General features: G+C 41.6%; 1 protein-coding gene across 1 annotated transcript in view; it reads right to left on the bottom strand.

The window, feature by feature from the left end:
• Nucleotides 1-2,539: 2,539 nt before the first annotated feature.
• Nucleotides 2,540-25,313, bottom strand: part of LOC134601731 (centriolin-like) — a 75,167-nt gene continuing 52,393 nt past the window's right edge. The window contains exon 11 of the mRNA XM_063446235.1: nucleotides 2,540-3,060. Coding sequence (XP_063302305.1) covers nucleotides 2,995-3,060 — 66 coding nt within the window. The 3' untranslated portion in view covers nucleotides 2,540-2,994. The remainder of the gene's footprint in view (nucleotides 3,061-25,313) is intronic.

Raw genomic sequence — 25,313 nt, 5'->3', positions numbered from 1 at the left:
TGTCAAAGGTGCTGTCGGATATTTCCACGTTCCGTGATGCAGAAGAGTACCCAGACTACGATGGCTGCTGATGCCAGTGGATCTCAAGACCACAAGAAATCACTACTTCCAGAAAACTCACCTATGGGAAATAGTTCAGATAAAATGGTTTGTGGGACTAAGTTTATTTCCGCCTGCACCAGGTCTCTGAATGGCCCAGACCTTTCTCCACCAGTACCCGACTCTGATACCCCAAGGTCCCCGACTGAGGGACTCCACTCTGGATACTTCGATTACAAGGACTTCCTCAGTGATACGGAGTCCGAAGACGAGGAATACAGTTCCCAAAAGGAACCTGTTCACGCCCAGAGTGCGTTCTTAAGGGGAGGGTACTGTCAGGATTCATGCCTTGACCTCCAGACTGCCAGACGGGGTCGCCCTTTTATTGCCCGAAGAGGGATTTGAACCTGTATGCTTGGCAGTTCTGAACCTGCTCTTTAACATCTGAGCCATTTCAGGACTTGGGATAACTCCTGTTTTATCTTGTATTGCCTGCAGCACTAAGGGGCTGGACTTCACCTGGCTCAGACCTGTCGATCACTCTCCAGCTGAACCTGATATACTAATCATCAAGGTATAAGACACTGCTCCTCCCTAAGGGCAGTGTCAGTTCAATGACTCTGGTTAGAGAGTTGCTACTCCACGTGCTAAGTATTCTCCTGACCTTGGATTGTGACTCGTATCTCCTGAATTCTGGCATCCTTTGACCTTGGCTTGTTACTCGTATCCCCTGATTTCCGGCATCCTCTGACCATTGGCTTACCTACGACGATTCTCCTGGATTTCCTTGTCTGTACTGCGACTACAAGCATTCAGCTGCACAGCCCCCGTGCACAGATTCACAGGCCAGGTGAGTTCTACCTTGACCACCTCGGCCTGTGTCTAAATGCAAGGGTGAGCTTTTATCTCTGCATGTTGGACTCCCAGCAAGGTAAGCCTGACACCCTATTTCCATAGGTTCAGCGGGAGTTATAGGTTTCTCCGGTGCCTTTGAAGAGGTGAAGGGTTTTTTCCATAGAGAGCTAGTGAGTGATTTCTCAGCTTTTCTTTCCCTAAGTCTTCTGTCAATGCTGATTGACAGTTGGATAAGTGTATTCAGTGTAGTAGGTAGTTCAGTTCTGGAGAGCTCATCCTTGACAGCTTCAGATAACCCAATACGGAACTGGTTACGTAGAGTTATGTCATTCCACTGAGTTTCTGGTGCCCATCGTTTGAATTCAGCAATGTAATCTTCGACAGGCCTGTTTCTTTGCTGCAGTGTTCTAATGGTTAAATCTGCAGTCGCTTGTTTGTTTGGGTCTTCGTAAAGAAGAGACATGGCTTCAAAGAATTCATCCAGAGAATCCAATATGGGATCATCATTCTCAAGAAAGGAATGAGCCCAGGCCATGGGTTCACCTCTCAAAAATGAAATAACAGAACAAACTTTAGATCTTTCAGTGGGATATGATCGAGGTTTTAATGCAATCAACAACTTGCAAGAATTGATAAACTCTCGGTATTGGGACCTGTCTCCAGAGAATTTTTCGGGGTTGGAGACAGCAGGGTCACTAGCCGAGTGTGTAACTGTGTGAGGAGTATGTGTTTGCAAGTCCCTTACATAAGTAAGGATTCTTTCATTGGTGATCTGTAGATCTTGCATGCCTTGAGTAAGCGTATCCACTCTTTGGTTTAATCTGGTGATTTCAGAAGTGAGATCTGCTGTATCCATTAATTAGGCTGGATCAATCTGTAATGCTCAATTGTTGACAAGATGGAAACAACTGCAGATTTCTGAAACTGATATTGTTTATTGCTTTAAAATAAAAAAGATAATCAATTTGAACTGTCTCTTTAATTCCTGGCAGGTTATAAACCGCAGCGGAGTTGAAGTTGTTTTAAGATAAGGCAATTTTAACACAACCAGCGAGAAGTTCCAAATTAGGATGCAGATGATTAATTAGTAGTTGAAACAAGGTTAGGAGGTTAGGTGGAGCAGATAGCGAACCACATAGAATTAGGATGGTTATATATCCAGCTTGAGCAGATCTGGTTTACTTAACTTATGAAGGAGCGATAATCCAAATTGGTGATAGAGATTCCACAGAGAATCGAGGTTGCAGCAGGCAAGAGAATATCCAAAAACAGTCCGAGGTCGTGGGAGAGGAGAAGGAGGGTAAACGATTAAACAGTCCGGGTCCGATACACAGTAGAAGTAGTAATAATTCAGTTTGAAGTTCGCGGGAGCTTTCGAGTTGATCCAGCACTGTGGTGTTGACGCGGTCTCTCTATGAATCCTGGGAACGACCGCGTCATAGGAGGGGGAGTGGCCGCGCTCCGAGAACCCGGAAGTCCACGGTTAGCGAATGCCGGAAGGTCTGACAACAACAAAGAATGCAGGTAGCGCCAAAAATTAAATACTTATAAGCATAAAAGTAACAAAGTAGGAACAATAAAATATAATATATATATATATATATAAAAATATCATAAGAATGAGTCCGAAGCAGCAGCAGTAGATCTTCTAATTCTAGTTTGGAACTTTCTAAGTAGCTTTTCTTAGTACCAGCATATGAAACAAGAGCAAAGACAAAGGTGTAGTGGGGTAATTCATCTGCTGTAAGTGAGTCTGGTATCACCCTTATCTTAATGTTGCCTTTTTTTCCTGTTGCCCAAATTCTGTCGATTCCATGTCCTAAACTGACCAATTTGTTACCATTTTATTTTTTCACATGGTAAAAGACCATTGTAGGCAATTGTAATCCCTTACTTTTGCAAACCAAGTGAGAATTCTGCTGTGCTAGGCATTATATTGAGACTTCTTGCAGGCCATGTTACTAATTCACATATGAGAGCCTGAATATGTAATAATTACAACCATGGTGATAATAATGAAGAAAAAGTGTTTCAGATTGTTGTGCCCATTATTACGGTAACTCCCCTTCGCGTTTCTGTCGTGCAGCCGGAGATACATCATCACAAGTTATCCCTTGCTGTTTCACTTGGAGGGTGTGACAACAGCCAAGCCGCAGCCTCCACTACCTGCAATGAAACCACAAATAGTTTATTATTCACAAAAAAAAATTACAGCTGTGTCAGAGAATGATTCATGACGCTACAGTTAATAGGTACCTTTTTCATATATGTCATTTTCAATTTACAATTCACTTCCTATAAGCATGTTAATTGTATTACTAGAGAGTTACTGTGTGCATTCCTGGCACAATGCAAAGCTGGACCTGTCAACCAATACACAATTGAGCAGTAAAATCTTAACAATTTAGTATGGGAATGGGAACTCATCAAACTGTTTCCAAAATCAAAATGTCCCCTCACTTTTTGCTCCTTTTCATTTACAATATGTATGGACTCTTCCTCCTGTCACTTTCATGATGTGAACTCCCTGTTTTTGTCTGCCTTTCCACCATTTTCTCTTTCCTGTATGTCTCATGTCAAGAACACCTGATGTGGTTATAGGTTTTGCACATCTTTTTAATTATGTCCATGGTGTAAAAAAACATAAAATACACACTCACGGGCATTAATTAACCAAGTTTGGTTTATTTCTAAGCATCCTTCAATACATTGCAGACTTCCCAACATTTTAAATGGACAAAGAGGGACACTCAAGTTTTAGGGGTGTGCTCACCAAGTTTTAGGGGTGTGGACCATGGGCGGAGCTGTTCTGAGAAATTTTAGGTGACTTTCTAATAACAATTTTTGCACCTAAAATATAATTAAGAGCAATAATAATGCATCTTATTTACACAGACTCACTTCTAAGCACGTTTTTTCAGCTTAACATTACTGTAAATTATTGCTGTGGAGCCCCGTTATACACTTGGACACACCAATAGGGGTGGACTAAGCACTGTAATTAGTGGGTCCATCTGATGGCAGTGCCTTGTTCAATAAATTGCACTCTGTTCTTACCCAGGTTGTAGGCAGCCTACAACCCAGTGCACAGCTCTGGTGTGGAGAGGGTGGGGACATGACACTTGAATGTCTCCTGTTTCACACACAATTCAGACATTTACTGGAGATCGAGTGTTTGGGCTGGGCAGAGGGGAGAGTCCAACAGGTAAAAGCAGGATAGATGTAGTTCCAGCTCAGCCACACTACACAAGGAATGGAGAGGAATTAAATAGAATGGTATAGGGCAGGGGTAGGCAACCTACGGCACTAGTGCCATGCACGGCACTCGAGGTGTCTTTGCACGGCACTCAAGGCTGCTAGAGCCAAACAGGCTCTGTCCTATCAGGAGTCCCAGTAAAACTTCAGATATCTGGTAATCCGCAAAGGTGGTGAAAAACAATCCTAAATTTATGCATTGCAGCACGTAGAGGTAGTGATCTCAGAGCACTTCCTCCCAGCACTTGTGAATAGGAATCCACACTGTAGTAGAGCAGCCTGCAGCTGCTGTTGCAGCTCCTGTCCTTGACCTGTACCTGGCCAGCCTGGTTCCCACTGGAACCCAGGGAAGCCACCCACACTGCTAGATATACACAGAAATGCAGAATAACCCTCCCCTGATACAAATAATACGGACAGCCCACACACAAACATACACACAATCCGCACAAACGAAACACCACTAACAATCCACATACATGCACACAACTCCACATGCAATACCCCAAACAGCCCCCACACACTACCAAACACACACTGTGACATATCCATCCACACACACACACAATTGCACAAGCGCCCCCCATACACAGCCCACATTCATATGTATCATACACAATACCATAAACTACTCATGAACATAAACAATATAATAGCTCATATACACAGGGCTGTCTTTAACGCAGGGCAAACTGGGCAGCCCTGCTGGCCTCAACTATTTCTAACCCTCTGGCCGGTAATCTGCACACTAAGGAGGCCCACCGGGTGGCCCATGCACAAAGGACCACCTGGTGGGCTTCTGTCAGCAGAGGCCCGGTCGCACGCTGAGGCGCTTTAACAGCGTGAGCGGGCCCCTTGCTTTTCGACAGCAGGCTGGGAGGAACTGACGGCCGCGCATCACTTCTGCCCACAAAGAGAGGAGTGCGCGGGAAAGAAGAGTAGGCAGATTGGAGGGGGGCTGACCGAGAGCGCTAGACCCCAACTCCCAACACCTTCAACCACCAGCAGGAAAGGTAGGAAACTGGAGGGTGGGTTTTAAAGTGTATTTCTGTGTCAGTATGTCTGTCAGTGTGTGTGTGTGTTAGTGTGTGTGTGTCTGTGTGTGTGTGTCATATCTGTGTGTGTCATATCCGTGTGTCATATGTTTGTGTGTCGTATGTCTTTGTGTGTCAGCATGTCTGTGTGTCAGTATGTGTCAGTATGTCTGTGTGTGTGTCAGCATATCTGTGTGTCAGCATGTGTGTGTGTCAGTATGTGTGTATCTGTGTGTGTGTGCGCGCATTTCAGTGTGTATATATCTCTCTGTGTGTAAATGAGCATACATCTCAGCATTCACACACTAACACTACACACAAATACACCTCTGCATTCAAATCTCAACACTACGTACAAACACATGTCTGTGTTACACACCAAACGTATATGTAAATACACCCCTGCATTCAAAAACCAACACTACACAAATACATGCTTGCAATCACGCCAACACCACGTACAAACAAATTCCATACAAAAACCTGTTTACAGTCAAACAAACAAAAACTGCTTAGTGCTAAATACAGACCTGCAAACATTGGTTAATGGTAGAGCCCCAGCTATCAATGCATTTCTGGAGTTGCACGACAGATGGGGATCTACCTTTTAATCACCCGTGCAACAGGGAGACCCCCAAAAATTCTTGCACCTCTCTACTTTAGGTCCGCCACTGCATTGAGGTGGATGATGTGATTACATGCTTGGGAAGGGGGGGCAGGGTCCAGGGGGCCCTAAGCAAATGCTTTGCCCAGGGTCCAGTCACTATTAAAGACGGCCCTGCATATATATGCACAAATACAACGATACAAAGCAATTACAGTAAAAATAACACAAGCAGAATACGGCAGCATACACCTTGATTTTAAAAAAAAAATAGGACCGGCACGCTACTGGACATCACAATCCTATATCGGCACAGTGCTGCTAAAAGGTTGCCTACCCCTGGTATAGGGTATAGTAAAGGAGGAATAGGGATAGACACAAAAAGGGATATAGTAAAGGAGGGATAGGTATAGACACAAAAAAAAGAGAAATGCAGAAAGAAAGGGGAGGAAAACAAAATCTGTGTTTTCTGAACACACATCCATATTAATGGGCACCACATACATTTATACATTTGGTATTTACAAATCAAACTATTACAGTTATATAGTGAAAGAAAAAATTGTGGGGTGCAGTGAGGGGGGAGTTAGACGTTGCCAGATAGATAATGCAGTGGGGAAAATGGGGAAACCAGAAATTGCATCACACAACTCTTGCTCTTCGTGTGCGCAAACACCCAAATATTACTCACACTTACGTTGATGTACTTCACAGATACTTCCCACACAAATAACACCCATACAACAATATATATTAACACACTGCATTTCCACACATCACATACAAATCGATTCTGCACAACACACAAAGGCATTCTTACATTCAACCATTCAAATGTGTTATTGAATTCATACATGCAGATATTACAGACAAATGCACACATATATTTACAGTAACACTTTATGCATATACATAAATACATCTGCAGTTGTACTAGATACATAAACAAGTACCTACACTCACAATACATACAGACAAACATACTTTCATACACAATCCCTTTACACTATATACACACATACAAATACACACAAAAGGTTTATTTAGCAAACTTTAAAATAGTCAAACATTTTACATTGTAGGCCAAAATAGCCAATTAGAAACATTTTCCATCCCCAATATTTTTTAGCTATAAACATATGGCCCGTCTTTTTGAAGTTTCAGTAAAGTTCAGTTAACATGTTATTTGTATTTAACGTGTAAGCTTTGTTTCTCACATCATACCACAAGTAAATGACTGATCTCAGCAGGTTCTTGCATTTTACACAACATCAATTTTAATATGGGACACTGGAAGGAAAAAGTATGATATACATGTATAATTAGGAAAATAATTCTATAATGTAAAAAAGTGTTATGGTGAATCATTTTTTAAATAAGACTGTTTGTAGCCTGTCATTTAAATCAGGAAACATTAATACCTATTGAGGTTTGACTTGTCTAAAAGAGTTACATAAGTGTTTATCACACAGGCCTATGATTTATATACAGTAAGAACCAAAATGCTCTTATGATTCCAGTGTATTTTTTTCCTTAAAAAAAAAAAAATCCTCTTATTTGCTTTTTAAAATGATATAGATTTGACTGTGCTTCATGTAGAGATAAACTGATAAGATAGACACACACATTATATCTGCTTGCATATCCATTAAATAAGGTAAAGTTTTTTTCTCTGCTTGTCTGCTATAGTTATTCTTTCACCAGATTGCAATGATATAGGCGCTTGTTTAGTCATTAAGCCTCATCATGGGTATCCATAGTCATTTCTATATGTTCAAGCACCAGTGCATCCCCAGTACCTAATTTTTTTTTTTAATTCTTTATTTTTTCGTGCAAGATAATTACAGGCATACAAATAGAGGAGTCAACAGAAGCGTAAATTTGGCACTGATAAACTGCATATTTTTGTTATTATATTATAACAGGCTAGACTAGCATGTCTATATCAACATCGGCTGAGTGGAAATAATTAATCTAACAGAGCTAAATAGAAGCATGTTTGATATATCAGGTGAAGACATGCTGAATACAAAGAAATAAACAAGAATACCACCAATGGGCCACTGCTTGGGTTAGTCCTTAACGTAATGGGTGGGGGAGAGGAAGACTTTAGAGTAACAGGGAGCCAAGACTGGGCTCAAAGTCCCGTGTTCATCCAATGCCTTTAGCTCGCTGGCCAGGCTGGGGCAGGTGGTCGGTGTCCTTGGGACCATCGCAGGATTTATCTCCCTTCGCTGTCAGCCATCTTCCATTGTCACAGGCTCTTCCCACTGCAGTCAGGCTGGGTCTTTGTGGTGCTGGCAAGTACTGGGCTGCTCGAGTGTGCGAGCGTCTTTCAGGCAAGCTAGGTCGCCGAGGTCTCCGTCTGGGAGTTTGTGTCCGTGCTGGAGCTCTGTGGGTACGCATAATCCCAAGTGCAGGCTGCGAGTGGGTACTTGCTCCTCTTGACCCTCAGTCCTCTGAGGGCACAGGGAGATGGTATCCCGTTCGAAGTCTCCGAGGGCTTAGATGAGGAGAGGGTGGTTTGTTGCTGGCGGGACTCTATCCGGGACCAAAACGCTGCACACAGGGCGTCGAAAGCCGCCTGGAACCGTATCTCCCAGCAGGACATGTGTTCGGTCAGTGTGGCGGCCATTTTGGATTTGCCACGCACCCCTTGTCGGTGAGGTGACTGAAAGCTTTAATGCCTGGAAGGTGTGGTGGTGTTCCCAGGTGGGGACCGGGATATCCCCCGCCAGTCCGGAGGGGGGGGGGGGGGGGGGGTGGAAAGATCAATTCTGCACGGTCCGTTTGGCCGACCAGATCCCCAGGAGAGCGGCCGTCCCTCCCGCGGCAGGTCTGCCTGTAGGCCGCAAAGTCAGGAGTTGGGCGATCCGGTGAGTAACTTCGAAAGTTTGACACTTGTGGGTTCGCCTGGATGCCCTTGTTCACGTTGGTGCTTTTGCAGGGTTTGATCTGTAGATTGTCGGCCTTTTAAAACCTTATTTCAGTGTTTAGAGCAGGAGCTCGCCGGGCATGCGACTGCTCCGCTTGAGTGTCAGGCCCCGCCCCCCCACCCCCTCCCAGTACCTAATAAAACACATTTTTGCCATTTTCTTAAACATCGCTGACATGATTACATGACCTTGAACTTCACAAGTGAAAATTCTGAACCAAAGGTGATTAATCCTCCTATGCACTAAAAAATGTAATCGACAGTAAAAGTGGATCCCTAGAAAGAATTTACCTTTTTAAAATAGCTGTAACTAACTCTCTGTGTAAATTGCACAGGCGGTACCCTCCTCTTTCCTCACCTCCTTCCTCTCCTTTTCCTTCTTCTATTTTTTTTCTTATTAGTTATTTATTTTTCTTTCTTCTACCTCTATTCATTAAAAGTTACGAGAGCAGGACACAGATCTTGATACAAAAAAGTACATATTGTCTTAATAATAGACAGATAAAGTATTCTAAACTCAACTGCAGACCATATCATCCAGTATATATATACTATTAGCATAATATTCAATTACTCTCTTCTTCTGATATATAGCTCTTTTAGCATGTTATGTGTCTAATCTTAGACCAATGCATATTCTGTCTAATTTGTACACTGTATTTCTACGTCTGCTTCTTTTACATAAAGAAATAAAAAAACAGTGATAGATACACAAATAGCAGTATTTTTTTGCTTGTTTCTCTTATAAAGATATTTTTGATACTCCGTCTGCTGGTCTTATGGCTAACTTCTCTCCCTGTTGTGTCATTCGTAATTTATATAATTATTGAAACATTAGATATGGATCAATGCATATATATCACATATAAAGTGATATTTTAGTTTTGACATTGCATTTTTTTGAATTACATTTAACACATTCATTTTGCATTATATATTTTTACAATGTCCTTATTATTATTTAATTTACACTTCAGCTTACTTAGCACTAGCACTATTTGATTTGACTCCCACGTTCGAATTAGTGTAGGACCCACCAATATTGGGGTACTGTGAAGTAGTGGTGGGCTCAACACGATATAGCCATATGGTGGAACTGAATCCCCATATTTGTTTGCTGATATAGGTGATTTTAAGTATCCTTATAGAATTTAGAAATTGATTTTTATGTGTGTGTGCTCTTCCCTAATCTGTATTATGTATAATTTTTGGTCAGTACAGCAGAACCATTCCTGTAAGATGCATGTATCGGATGTGCCCCCAATTCCCTTTTGTCTTTTCTCTTTTAACTATGTTATGCTATATAATGCTACATGTGATCGATTGTCTCACACATTTAAAAAAAAATGATTACTTCGTACCTGCAAACAGACACAGACAGACTGACCTTGAGACCAGGGCTGCTGATTGGCTGGAGTTCTGTTTTATCAGCTCTGAGGTAGCAGTGTTTGTAAAAAAAAAAAAAAAAAGCAATATATATGCTAAAATACAGTCCTGCTCTATACTGCTATTATGGTGCACACCTTTTAACATTTGCTAAGTCCTTGGGTAAGCACAGTAGCTCTATTACACAATAAATCCTACCCTACTCCACCATATGACATATTTCTGCTTTGTTTTGTGAACAGTGTACCCCCACACTAAAAATTTTCCTTTTAGAAAAATGTAATTATGTAATTTCTTGCCAATAGACGCGTAGCTGGGTACTTCCATATGGCTTACCAGGAATGGATCATACAGTTCAAAACATCACATTTGCAAAACATTGTAAGAGATACTTTAAGCAAGCACTTTAATTGAGATTAGTTGTTCAAAACAAGTCAGATAAGCTTCTGCAATAACATAATATGACACATGAGATGTGATACGTTAGATTAGAGTTTTGCAGTATCACGAGGAATGCATATGAATGACAGAGTCCCTCCTTAATCACATCAGTCGAGTGCAACTCATATGAAGTCATTTATTTATCACTAAATGTGTAGATTTGTTCAACTGCCTAAATGCAACACCCGAGGCTTTCACGAAAAAGAGGAAGGATTTCTTCAACAAGTTAGAGCCCAGAACTTGCCGGCAAAGCATAGTACAGCTATATATCACTCTCCGATTTTCTTATATACTCTTCTGGCCTCAGGCTACAAGAACTGTCTGGACCTGAAAGGACAATTCTCCATGTCTCTGCATGTCACATGTTACATTCACTTCTAATTTCGACATACTACATACAGATAGAATTAGAATACAAAGATTGATTCTAAAAAAAACATCACAGAATTCAGTTTAACCCCTTTATGGTGCTGCTTAGCGTGATATCATAACCCTGCGTACAGCTGTTAGCTGGAGTACTATGCAATTCAGAAAAAAAGGATCATATTAATTACTGGCCTAAAATGCTAGGATGTTTGTAGTCTGAACATACAAAATCAAGCCCTGTTCTCAAACTCCCACTACCCTTGGCTGTAGTATTTATCAGCCCAAATAAATAGAACAAAGGCAAAAAACAAGGTACCTCCTCAAAATGCCAGATCCCTATGCATATTTAAATAACAGGAGGTTTTTAGCACAATTTCAATGTCCATTAAAGAGTCCAGGCTGATGAGCACAGGGCTTAATTTGTTTATGCTTGCATTTGCTTCTACATTACACAGCTATGTTACAGTGCTGACCCACATCCCATGTGTGTAATGTTAAGGGTTAATAAATGTGTAGGGCTTTATAAAAAATACTCCTTTCTGTCTCATCTGTACATTTTGCCAGTTAGTCGAAAGCAGCAAGGTGAATTATTAATGTGGGACTAACCTAAGGTTAGGTTTGTCTTAACGGAGAAGGTAAGCTTACACTTTAATGGTACTAAAGGTCTTCTGTTAGTTAAATGTGCGTAGGGATTTGGGAGAGAGTGCAGCTTAACTTTTTGTTTTACTTATGTTTGTAGTACGATTAATGACACACATTTACATATAAACAAATAGTAACATTTTTGGGGGGTTTTAAGTTCATGCAAACCTATGTAGTAATAGATATTTTGTATATCACAAGGTACAGCAAAGCACCACTTGTTGGAATTTGTAATGATCAATAAATAGACTAATAATAATATCAATTTAAATAACTGATTACAGTTATTAATCTGAAATGGTTCTCCATCCTGAAGATGTCAATACGTATGGGGTTCAACCCATATGTCTGGTTTTCCCTGTGTCCACTATACTTCTATAATAATAGTTTATACCTAGATAAAATGTGATTATACAATTTTTGCCAGACGTTCAATAGACATATAGGTGAACACTTCTATGTGGCTTATTATGTAACACAGTGTTAGAAGAAGAAACAACTTAATTGAGACTGGTAGTGCGAAACAAGTCATATAAAGGGGCACGTAAACTATTAAACTATCATAAACTACTGTAAACTACTTGGATAAATATACCTTGATGTAGCTTTCTTTTGGAATAAAATAATAAATAAATATTACATAAATACATAGGTTCAAACAATGTGGTTCCTTTATAGCAAAAGGTTAAATGATAATAATGGACTTGCCAACTATCAGAATCATAAGTGATGGATTGATACAGACCCAAGACAAGTCAAGCAGGCAGCTGTAGTAAAAATAGCTAATGAAACTATGATTATTATTGAAGTAATACAGGTTATATATAATATGTAATATTTGCATTACAATAGTGTTTGTAGAACAGAACTCCAGTCTCGCTTTGGCTAATATATGCTAAGATGAGACACTACAAAATTAAGATTAATAAAGATATGTGACCAAATGAAATTCTGTAGCGGAACCCCTTTTTGGCTGTCCCATTCATCGTTTTATTTGTTGGCACTGCTGAGGTTTTACCTGCCTGGATTACAGAGTGACTTTGCACCAGCTATAGACATACTTTGTTCGGCATACGAACAAAGTACCAAACAAACGGACCACCCTGATGTATATTATGCATGTAATTTACCTCCCTGTTTGGTTATTTTATTCCCTTGGTTCATACGAATGTACTGCATGTCTCCTGGGTGGCCGCCATTTCGTTAGCCATCTTAAACTCCCGAACAGCGGTGTTTGGTCGTCGAGTGTCTGGAACTCAAAACGGACACTCGACTAACCGAACACCGCTAAGACCTCCAGGATGGCAGAAAGTACCGAATGGAACCCATGAACGGCCTGTCGCTCGGTAGGATGAATCCCACGAATTAGGGGATTCATCCGGTTACCGACCCCAATGTGTGTGATATAGTATTTCAGGAGTTTTGGGGCTCGAACAGAGACCGACCACAGGGCCAGATTTTATGGAACTATTTTCGGCATCTTTTTCCATGCGGTCGGTCGAAACTTTACCTTCCTATAACTCCCGAACCCCTGGTCTGATCTGGGTGATTTTTGGATATGTTTCTCACCCAGATCAGGGCTACCAGGGGGTACCATATTTAAAAGTATAGCATACATATTTGGGGTACATCCAGAAAGTGGGGAAAAATATGTACAGTATAATTATATCATCTGTTAAGCCAAGGGGAGGAGATGTGTGGGAGGTAACGACTCTATTATTGGTGCAATGTGTAATTACTGTAAATCCCTCCCTTGCATGGGAGAATCTCATAAAAACAGTAATGTTGCCAATAAATGCCAGTTCTACTCCTGATACTGTGTGTCGTCCAGTTATTGGGAAAGGTGATGGGATATCTGTGGATTATATTGCTGATCGTGTTGGATTTGTATTTGTTCCTGCATCCTCTGGACATATTGGTGGAGCTCAGCTGTGGGAAATCAGCTCTCCGCTACAAATTCACATATATCTTGTTTCAGAGCTGGATTAAGTGACTACTAGAAGTCTACAAGGGAGATTTATAAAAGTGGTCTAAAGTACTAAAAGTGGAGCAATAGCCATGGAAATAATTAGACACAATAGGCACATTCCATTGGTGACTCCTCCCCTGTTACATTTTTGCTTTACTGCATAAAACAGAACACTTTGATAAATCTCTCCCTCCCATGTTTTTCTCCAGTATTTAATACATTTTGTCCTGAAATGGATGGACTCTTAATCAGATGGTGGATGCTGTAGAAATCATAAAGAGAAATAAGGGTCCAGTATTCCTCCAATATACTTACTTACAATATACTTTGCATACTTACAAATTAATCAGAACTTATTATAGGACCACTTTTGGCACCATAACAACTTAATCTCAATTAAGTTACCATGGTGACTGAAGGTCCTGGGTGCCACCTTACCTTACCTAGGGTTAAACTGTTTTCTAATGGTTTAACTGCAAATTCTGCCTGACAGTGCCTGTCCACTTAGCCCCTCTGTCTTCCCCTCTGCCCGAGGTACAATGTGGAAACTGGAAAAAAAGCATTTTTCTCAACAGGTAGACAGTAATAAGCTGAAAGTGTCACCGACCATCTCAGGATATCAGCCCAAGGGAGAGGTTTTGGAGCCTGTGCTGAAGGTGGAGGAAGAGGGGCTAATTGGAAGGGTGCCATCATATATAATTGGGTTAGACATAATTGTATTACATATATATATATTTAGGAATCCATCTTCTTAATGTTTAAAATGTTTTATATGGTGTTGCAGTCAGAGCATTTTAAAAATAAAATTTTGGTCTGGAAATCCCATGATTGGAGTAATGTGTGGTCTGAATAAATACAAATACAATTATGTATTGAATCATTTGCAAATGTAAGACCAGAAAGCATAGCCAATTTAGAGAATGTTTCTATTTCAGCTATTTTGACCTTAAATTTGAAATTCTCTTTGAAAACTCAATATAGTAAATAACTCAGATAGTGTTTTGACTAAAGATGGAAACTGCACAGAGCAATGTCACAAACAAGTGAAAAGAAAGTAAAAAAAAATAATAATAATATTCCAAATGGACTAAGTGGGTTCGTAATGATGGAATATGTGCTCAAAAATAATTTGGGACACTGATCAACTCCAAACTCTGTAAATGGACAGCATGTTATATTCTCACAAAATATCACCTTGCATAAAAAAGGATACACAGCATATATTAAATCTCTTTTCAAAAGTATAATATACATTTTTAGAATGTATAACAAAAGACTACAAAAGGTGACAAACTGGATTTATTTATATTGCATCTCATTTATATACAAATATATCCAACAATTCAGATTCTTTGCCATGAGTACAGTAAGGCTCTTTAAAACAAAACTAAGAGAAATAAACTCAGATTCTGGATATTTTTAACATAGATGTAGCTATTTCTGTAAACGAAGACTTCACTTTGCTAATGATTCAGTTATTAATGTGACTACACTAGGGGTTAATCTAACTGCCTTAGGAGTCATGAACCTTTCAATCTAACCTTTTGACCAACATTATTAATAACTGAAAAGAAAGGAGTTGTTTGACTTTTTCTTAACAAGGAAGACAGAAAAATCACGCAAAGGTTAAATATGAGGGCGTTACAGATATTTTTATCTTTCAAATGTCTTGTTACGGCCAGGCGGCAGTAACAAAGATGGGCTAACCAGCACATTTAAATACTTCTGAAGTTGTATTGTCCAGCTGCATGACAGGTCTCATTTAAGGAGTGCAAATGGATATGGTATGAGCTGATAAATAGGCCTGTTGCACAGCTGTAGCCATTAGGTAAAGAGTGGATTTGCTTTAAAGAGGATTCTAACCCGATCTTATTGCTAGTCACCCTTAGGGATAATAGAAAAATATATATTTTTAGAAATGCAAAATAACTATTCTAATTGGAAAACATCTGCTATAGAGAAATCCCTTCGTGAAGCTCAGCAAGAAAATATTTGGGGAAAAAATAATAAAAGATGGGAAAGCTCCACAGCCTTTGTCAACATTGTCATTGGTCACCTAGTGCTCACCTTCTAGCAGTGTGCGTCACTTCCTGTAGCATCGCAACATCAGTTTTGTGTTTACTGATGTGGGATCCCCAGAGTCAACCAAGTACTGTGAAACCCCCCCCCCCCCTTGAGGTCCTTAACAGGCTGCGCGTGATTTGACATGCAGGACATAGGAAGGACAAAAAAACTAAATTACGGCAACCGTGTAAATGCCAAGATGGCGGCAAGGTGAATGAAGACTTCTGAATGGAGGTAAGTTTGACGGAGCTCCCGCACTCCGATTGAGTACCTCCACCAGGTTCACTTCCTCCCTCCACAGGGGACTCTGAAGCACTTCAGACCCTTTCGCTGAAGCTTGACTGGTCTCTCATTAGAACTTTTCTAGCCAGCCAGGCTGCAGCTCTCTTCTTCCAGTCAGTTATCGTCTCATCTCGCTTTTGAGCTTCTTTCCTAGATGGGTATTCACACATTACGCCTTTAAAAAGGGCTAGAGGGACTGTGCAGCCAACCAACCAGGGCCGGACTGGGGATACAAAGCAGCCCTGGGAAAAAAAATCTATGCCAGCCCCATAAGTCATTGCGCCATATATTGTCGCATGTAATATGTAAGGCTATGTCTTGCCACCCCAGATGATTGAGTAATTATATATATATATATACATATATATATATATATATATATATATATATATATATATATATTGCTTTTTCTAATATAATATATTGGTCCTTTCAGAGTAAAACATTTAATTATACAGTAAGCATACTCACATGCAGACACAGACAATCTCACTGACACACACAAGCTCATTGATACACAGCCTCATAGACAAACAATTTCACTAATATACATAAGCTCATTGACATAAAAACACAAGCTCACTCACTAGCAGACACACACACACATGCAAGCAAGCAAACTCACTAGCAGGTGCACACACACACACACAGTTTAATGTAGTGGTTCTGGTGTCTATAGCCTGTCCCTGCAGGCTTTTGAATGTAAACACTGACTTTTCAGAGAAAAGGCAGTGTTTACATTGCTTCCTAGTGACACCTCTAGTGACAGACACTCAGACGGTCACTAGAGGCGCTTCCTGTGTCAGTGCGGATTGGCTGAGATCATCAAGCTTGATGATCTCAGTCATAGAGCCAGAGACCAGCATGACGTTGGAAAAAAAAAAAAAGTGAGTAAAACACTATTTTTACAAACACACACAGACACTACGACTGACACACACACACCATGACAGACATACACACACCATGACACAGACAGACACACACACATCATGACAGACATACACACACCATGACACAGACAGACACACACACACCATGATACAGACACACAGTGACACAGAGACACACACACGACACAGACACACACACACACAGCATGACACACACACACACACACAGCATGACACACACACACACCATGACACAGAAACACACACAGCGTGACACAGACACACACACACAGCATGACACAGACAGACACACTCCCACTGACATACATACTTGTTGCTACCTGTATGGGTGGGTGGGCAGACTGATAGGTGCCCCTCCCCTTCTGTGCCCTCTTTTGCCCCCTGTCCTCCTGTGTGCTTTTTAGCCCCTTCCCCTCCTGTGCCCTTATGTAGCACCCTCCCTTCCTGTGCCCTCTTTAGCCCCCTCCCGTGCCCTCTTTAGCCACCTCCCTTCCTGTGCCCTCTTTAGCCCCATCCCGTGCCCTCTTTAGTCCCCCTTCCGACTTGTACCCTCTTCAGCCCCTTTTGTGCTCATCTTTTGGCCCCTCTCCCCTTCCTGTGACCTCTTAGCCCCCTCCCCTCCTGTGCCCTTTGTTACCCCCCTCCCCTTCCTGTGACCTCTTATCCCCCTCCCCTCCTGTGCCCTTTGTTACCCCCCCTCCCCTTCCTGTGACCTCTTAGCCCCCTCCCCTCCTGTGCCCTTTGTTACCCCCCAGCCTCCCCTTCCTGTGACCTTTGTTACCCCCCACCCTCCCCTTCCTGTGACCTTTGTTACTCCCCACCCTCCCCTTCCTGTGACCTTTGTTACTCCCCCCCAATTTTTAACTAGGACTGGTCTTTGGAGACAATTAAACATTTGGTGACAACAATAGAAATATAAACATATGTAAGGTAAAGAACAAGCAACATAACGGGGTACCATGTCAACGCTCTGATAATATCGGAGCTCGCGAGAGATAGACAGGCAGGCACGCACGGATTCACAAGCCTTTCCATTCCTGTGATATCCCCTGCCGGCCTCGGCCCATGGCCATCGCGGCCCAACGGCATTTGCCCGATTTGCCCGATGGCCAGTCCGGGCCTGTGTGTACGTGTATGAGTCAGTATGTATCTCTGTGTGTCAGTGTGTGTGTGTGTATCTGAGTGTGTATGTGTCAACAATTATTTTTTTCTATTGCATTAAGATGTGCTTATTCATACAAAATTTTAATGCTCTTTATCTACAAATAGTCTAGTCTTGGGGGCGGGGCCTGTCCGCCATGCTGGCCGGCCGCATGGCACAACAGCTCCAGCAACTTTCGACTTATTAACCCACAATAGGGCACTTTTGGACAAACCTGACGACCTAGCGCTGTGGGCCGGCACAGGAGACACTGGACCCGAGAAGAGGCTTGCAGTTAATGTTCTAGTCCCTCGGAGAGATATGCATCGTTCCTTTCCTGCCCGATGATATCCAGCCAGATATCCTCCCACCCTGGGCCGGTGGGGGTGATCCCGGCCCACACCCTGTATGCCCTGCAGCCCCTGCTTCACTGGAGCTCTCGGGGCCCCAACCGGCCGCCAAAACGCAGACCAGACCACGAGCTGCATCTAAAATGGCGGCACAGTGACCTTGCTGACCCACACTGTCACCTCTGGCTCCCAAGAGGACGCAATCCCCTCGAAACCCACGCAGGCCCTGCATACCTGCATGGAGCAGCCCAATACACATTGATACACAGCCTCAGTCTCTGCCTGGCTAAATAGCTACGAGTCCACACATGGCGAAAATGCGGGAGCGGCTACAAGCTGACACACAAAGCACAGACCCAGCTACCCAGACCCATCAGACATCCCCTCCAGAAGACTTACACAGAGTGCACTTCATCACTCCGTCCCACGGATCTGGCCCGCAACGCCTCCACAACAGCACAGCGACCCTCCACAGCCAGACCGCAGGGGGAGGACACCAACGGCTGGAGGATAGCGGCAGAGGCAAACTCCTTATCACAGGGGGACATACCAGCCTTACACATCCACACTACAGACCCCAGGCAGAGAGGACTTGAGGAAACAGCTCTGGCCTCACTGAGGGTGCAGAGCCTGCCTAACATCCTTCCATGGAGTCTGGGTATTCAACTGCCTGCTGCTGGGGTGTTCCTACATCATAAGCAAGTGCTCTCAGGACTCTAAGTATATGATAGCTCTTCAATACTGGACTGAAAAGGTAAGTTTAAAATGTGGACACGATCCCTAAGATATCCAATCCAACGCCATAACATAGGTCCCCTGAAAGGGTTAACCTATTAACCATAAGCACTAAGCTTAACTTAACCCATAGTTCAACCTAAGCTTACCTTATTGTAGTTTCTGCAGCATGTGATAGCACAGTCCAACCTGTTAAGCTCTTGGCAATAGCAATGGCAAAAGCAAATAGCCAGCTCCAGCAAACGTTAACCCATGAGTAACTAACCATTTAAAAAATATGCAAGTCCCATCAAGTGCCCTCACCATGTTTATATGCATTATAGGCTCTACTTGCCTGTTATCAGCTTCTGGGGCATAACAAGCCTGTCTGTAACAATGGTACTTACTTGCATTTTATGACCAAACCTAGTAATATTATCTCAAGCTAAAGTGTTCCACGCAGCATGTATAACCTATTGTTTTGTTTTATTTTACTACGCCTGTCTCTGTTAACTCTTGAATTTCTAATCTAAAAAAAAAAAAGTGCAATGCATCTTGAATCTGTCACCAAAATGTCACCAATAATCTTCTACTGTAATAACCTTTGGTTTTACTGACATATGTAATTAAAAATGCACTTTCAAAAATAAAGAATTAACAAAAAAAATAGTCTAGTCTTTACATGCGTTCAATTAGGCATATAACCAGATGGACAGGGTGAATGGGTGTTGGGGTTGGTGATACATGGAGGGGCAAAATTTTGTTCTGCCCAGGAGACGGTGACTCTGGTTGCGCCACTGGTGACAGTGCTGCTTTAAGAATACAGAATTGAGGCGGCCCACTATAAACTGTAATATTTTATGGTCTGGAAAGGATGAAAGAATAATTAAATATTTATAATTGGGTAATTTATGTTATTTTAGTTATTTCTAAGCAAAAATCTTATTTTAAAAAAAATTTTTTACTTCCATGTGCATGGAAGTAATGCTGCAAATGTTTCAAATACATTTTATGTTCATTTTTTTTAAGTTAATGAAGGCTTAAATGCATTTTGGCTCTTGTTTTACACCCAGTATGTTTTGAAATCGCATTTGTGCGGTAGTAGCCAGAATATAAATATTTCTGCTTTTATAGTGTGTGACAATATTTACGTACCAAAGTAAGACAATAAAATATGTGGAGGGGGCTTGTGATCGTGCATTTACTAGCCCAGAGCAACCTGGAGGTGTAGCAGTCACTCAGCAAGTCTGAGGAAGCTTCAGTCAGCCACTGCCTCGCTGTTATCACTTTCCTTTCATCTCTGACAAAATGATATGGGAGTACACAGAGGGAAAACACAGTCTTAGAGACCTGTGTCCCAAGGCCACCTTTCTGTATCTCATAACGTTGACAGAGATATTGTGTTCATTATTGTAATTATTGTGCAAGGTAAGACAAATACAGATGATGTAAATGCACAACTATTTATAGGCGAAGTTTGAATTTGTAGGACTAATGTATCCTTTTTATTTCAGTGAATCCTGACTCTGCCGTTTTAATTTGCTCACTTGGGCCACCACAGAGAGAATCTACTACACTCATATATCAGACTGATTCCAACCGTAATGGCAACCCAGTTTAAAAATACCAGCAAGTTATCTCAGGATAGGAGATACTGCATCTCCAGATAATTGTTTCAGACTCCATTGGCCTCTTAGGTGAGGTGTAGCTGATAAACCTCTAGACACTATGAGAAAGGGTCCATGTCGGGATTAACCATTTTACTATTATTATGTTATTATTTATATAGCGCCAACAAATTCCGCAGCACTTTACAATGGGTGGACGAACAGACATGTGGTTGTAACCAGACAAGTTGGACACACAGGAACAGAGGGGTTGAGGGCCCTGCTTAATGAGCTTACGGGTAAAGCGACACAAAAGGTAAGGATAGTATTAGACTAATGACAGTTGCAAGAGAGGAATCAGTCGAAGAGAAACCCTAAGGAAATGTATTAAAGCAAAGACAAACAGAAGATACAAAAACAGAGTAAATTGCAAAAACTCAATAGCTTGTCCCTGTTATTCCTCATTTAAGTCTCAAACAAGTTTTTGCTGGTTCTAGTTAAACAATAATCAGTGGTAGAAGTACCTAATCTAATAACAAGCAATTAAAGGGTTAAGACTACTATTGTTAATCATGGTAATATGTTATTCTAGCAATTGCATCTGTCTGCTTTTATTTTTGTAGAAGAGACAGTAAGTGAAAAGATGGTTTGTCTGCTGTCACTATATAGTTTTTTTTACTCTGCCATATGCTTCATGTTAGTACATATTACATGTCATCTCTATGGGAAAATAAAAGGGGCAGTGAATGCATTCCATGGCCAAATGACACAGTGCCAATCAAATGTGGCCAGCTTACTATTTCAAATATGTAAACATTATGCTTTAAATCAATGTGATTAAGAGATTATACATAGCATACATTCAACCGTGCATACTTAAATGTGTTTGAAATGGAAAAATGTCAAGGCTTTTAATTAACAGAAATATAAAAACCAACCTGTAAATTAGAATTTTTTTTGTACATTAAATAAAAAGCTACAAGTGTGTATTAAATTATAGTAAATCAAGTTACTGGCCAGATCCCTAACTCAAAAGAAAAAAAGGCACGCTCTCTCTTTCTCGATGTCTTCCTTCAAAACCGTCGAAATAATATACAGGCTTGGGTAAATAATCGGTAGAGTAGAACCAAAAACTCTGTACAGTCTCATGTGTTTTATGCTATAAGGCAGTGGCTCATGAGCATGTGTTAGAGCATATTATTATTAGCATATATATTGCGCCAGCATATTCCACAGTGCTTTACAATTATAGCATATTACCATCTTAACCACTACAGCAGTCAAAATTAAAGAGGCACTGTCACTTTGTAGTTTTTCATAAAGATGTAATCTTTATGAACTGTTTTAGTTTATCTTAAGAAAAACTTCAACATATGTAGAGGGTAATTTTTGGCAAAATGTGTCAAATGACAGATCTTGCCATTTTCCATCAGCCAGTCACTTGGAACATCTGATGGAAACAGGCATCTTCTCTTATGATGCTTATGGTATCATATTGCATATGCATGAGAAGAGTTATGGAGGATTCTGTTGTCGTGTGGTATATTTAATATCTTCCCTATTTTATATTCTTGTACAGTCAGCGAAAGTACACCAGTGATGATGCTCCTCGCAAGTTCATTTGCCCAGAGCAACTCAGTTATTTTACAAGCTTGGATATTCTTTGCTTAAAGGGACACTATAGTCACCTGAACAACTTTAGCTTAATGAAGCAGTTTTGGTGTATAGAACATGCCCCTGCAGCCTCACTGCTCAATCCTCTGCCATTTAGGAGTTAAATCACTTTGTTTATGAACCCTAGTCACACCTCTCTGCATGTGACTTGCACAGCCTTCCATAAACACTTCCTGTAAAGAGAGCCCTATTTAGGCTTTCCTTATTGCAAGTTCTGTTTAATTAATATTTTCTTATCCCCTGCTATGTTAATAGCTTGCTAGACCCTGCAAGAGCCTCCTGTATGTGATTAAAGTTCAATTTACATATTGAGATACAATTATTTAAGGTAAATTACATCTGTTTGAAAGTGAAACCATTTTTTTTTTCATGCAGGCTCTGTCAATCATAGCCAGGGGAGGTGTGGCTAGGGCTGCATAAACAGAAACAAAGTGATTTAACTCCTAAATGACAGTGAATTGTGCAGTGAAATTGCAGGGGAATGATCTATACACTAAAACTGCTTTATTTAGCTAAAGTAATTTAGGTGACTATAGTGTTCCTTTAAATTAAAAAAAATTCCCTCTACAATCATTCAAAGTGTAGATACTAATCCAAACGGAATATGCAGTTTCAAAATGTAATTCTAAATAGGGCCCAACTCTAGGTATGCATATTGCGTATCTTTTCTCTTTTCTTTCTTTCCTTTCTCCCTTTATTCTCTGGGGTTGGGGCACACGGGGGGGTTGGGGGTTGGAGGGTGGGGATAGCTACTAGATCGCGGGTAGAGTGGCTACCAACTGCATATCCTCAAAGAGCAGAGGTGGGCATAACCATTAGCATATTAATTGTACCAGACCCCTGGCTATAAACATTACCTCGTTGAATGTAAAGGGTCTTAACGCCCCTAACAAGAGACGCCTCTTGTTCCGAGAATTGAAGAGGATAAAGTTTGACATTGCCTTCACGCTAATTTTAGATTAAGAGACCATACATATGGAACGACTCACGACGCTCAAGCACACCATAAACGCAATGGCGTTGCAATCTTGAAATGTAATAGCTGCCCTTTGCGAATTACATCCTCCAAACTCAATTCAGAAGGGTGATATATCATACTATCTGGCACCTTATTCTCCTACACAAACCACTTAATCAATGTATATGCGCTGAATCACCCAGATCCCGGGTTCTGGGATAACTTAACATCCAAGACTGCACGGTATGATCCTAGCAGGAGGTGACTTCAACGCAGTGCTGTATCCCACCATTGCCAGGAGTGTACACAGGGGTATAACTAGATCTCAGGGGAGGAAAGGACAAGACAAATTATTCCATGGGTTTGTGACCACCGCATGCCTTGTGGACGTGTGGAGGGCACATCATCCGGGCGAAGTAGACTACACTTTTTACTCAGCCCCACATGGCACTTATTCTAGAATAGACCTTTTTCTAGTGAATGACTGTAGCTTGGCACGGATTATGGGCACATCGGTAGGATCATGTGGTTCGGACCACACCGAGGTGACCATTACTCTGGGGAACCTCTGCGTAGCATCCCCATGGACCCAGCAATCACGGAGCAGATCCGTGCCGAAATACTAGAGTTCTTTACCACAAATGAAAACCTTGAACTGAGGGCAAGTACCATATGGACAGCCCACAAGACAGTAGTGAGGGGATCTCTCATTCGATTAGCGACTAGGAAGAAGAAAAAGAAGTCCCAAATGCTAGAAAGACTCCTGACGGAATTTCGAACACTAGAACAAAAGCATGAAACACACCCCGAGGGAGAGATTTTTAGACGACAGGGAGCAATGAGGCACTCCATCCGAGAGCTACTCCTAGATGACACCGCTAAGTTCATAACTTGGTCCAAACAAACGTTCTAATAAATAAGGCTAATAAAATGGACACCATACTGAAGCCCTGACGGAGACGCTCCCATATTACTTCTGTATGACATGCAGACGATCCATTAAAACCACACTGAATGATGTAACATCGGTCTTTACTGACTTTTACAATCACTTTACAAACACTTTACAATCACTCTCTAAATTCTGATAACCGTAGGGAACGAGAGGAGGACCAAGTGCGTAGATTTTTGATGCGATTGCCACACTAGCTTCCGAAATGTCAGGGTACCTGCGGTCTCTACCTCCGAAAGAGGTAGAGACTTAGCTGTTTCTCCATCCAGACGGCCTGATGGCTCCCTTTCCCACGGTCTATCCGGTCATGCAAGGCCGGCCGCGAGGGAGTGACTGCCTTTTACAGCATCTAGGCAGGAAGTTGTCATCAGGACACTCCTCCGGAACGACCTGTCACTCAATTGCTGCAGGACCAATCAGGACGCCTCGGAGGCGTGGTTACTGCTCTGAACAAGGTATTTAACAGAGCTTCTTTCATTAGCTCATTGCCCTGTCGTGGTTCTAGCTTGTTCTAGTCACTCAGTGCTTGTGTATTCTATTATCCCTTTTGGTTTTGACTCGGCTTGTTTACCTTACTCTGCTTATCTCTGTTACCCTTGATTCGGCTTGTCTCTCGCTTACCTGTCTTCTGTTACCCTCGACCTCGGCTTGTCTTTGACCATTCTATACTGTACTACTTACGTTAGTCCGGCCATTCTAAGGTCCGGTATACGTATCTGGCTACTGTTTGTACTCTGCGTGTTGGATCCCTGTCCCGATCCTGACATTACGACAGGGCCAATGGATCCTGCGAGTACAAACAGTCAGCTTGCCTCTCCTGATCCTAGGTTTGAAGCCATGGATCACAGAATGGATCAGATGGCGCTTGCGCTACAGGCTCTATTATCTTGTGCCAATAACCCACCAGAGGAGATACGTAATACCCCTGTTTCTCCTGTCGGTTCAGGTCTAGAGGTAGCCACAGTGGGTGCTTCTTCTCGCATTACCCCCCCAGTACGCTATGGTGGGGCTCCTGAGAAGTGTCGTGGTTTCTTAAACCAAATTAGTATCCATTTTGAATTGCAACCTTGCTCTTATCCTACAGATAGGGCAAAGGTAGGATTTATTATCACCCTACTTATTGAGAAAGCT

The sequence above is a fragment of the Pelobates fuscus genome, chromosome 3 (genome assembly GCF_036172605.1).
Source record: "Pelobates fuscus isolate aPelFus1 chromosome 3, aPelFus1.pri, whole genome shotgun sequence".
Taxonomy (NCBI): Eukaryota; Metazoa; Chordata; class Amphibia; order Anura; family Pelobatidae; genus Pelobates; species Pelobates fuscus.
The sequence above is the reverse complement of the archived record's forward strand: the minus strand, read 5'-3'. Positions and strand labels throughout refer to the sequence as shown.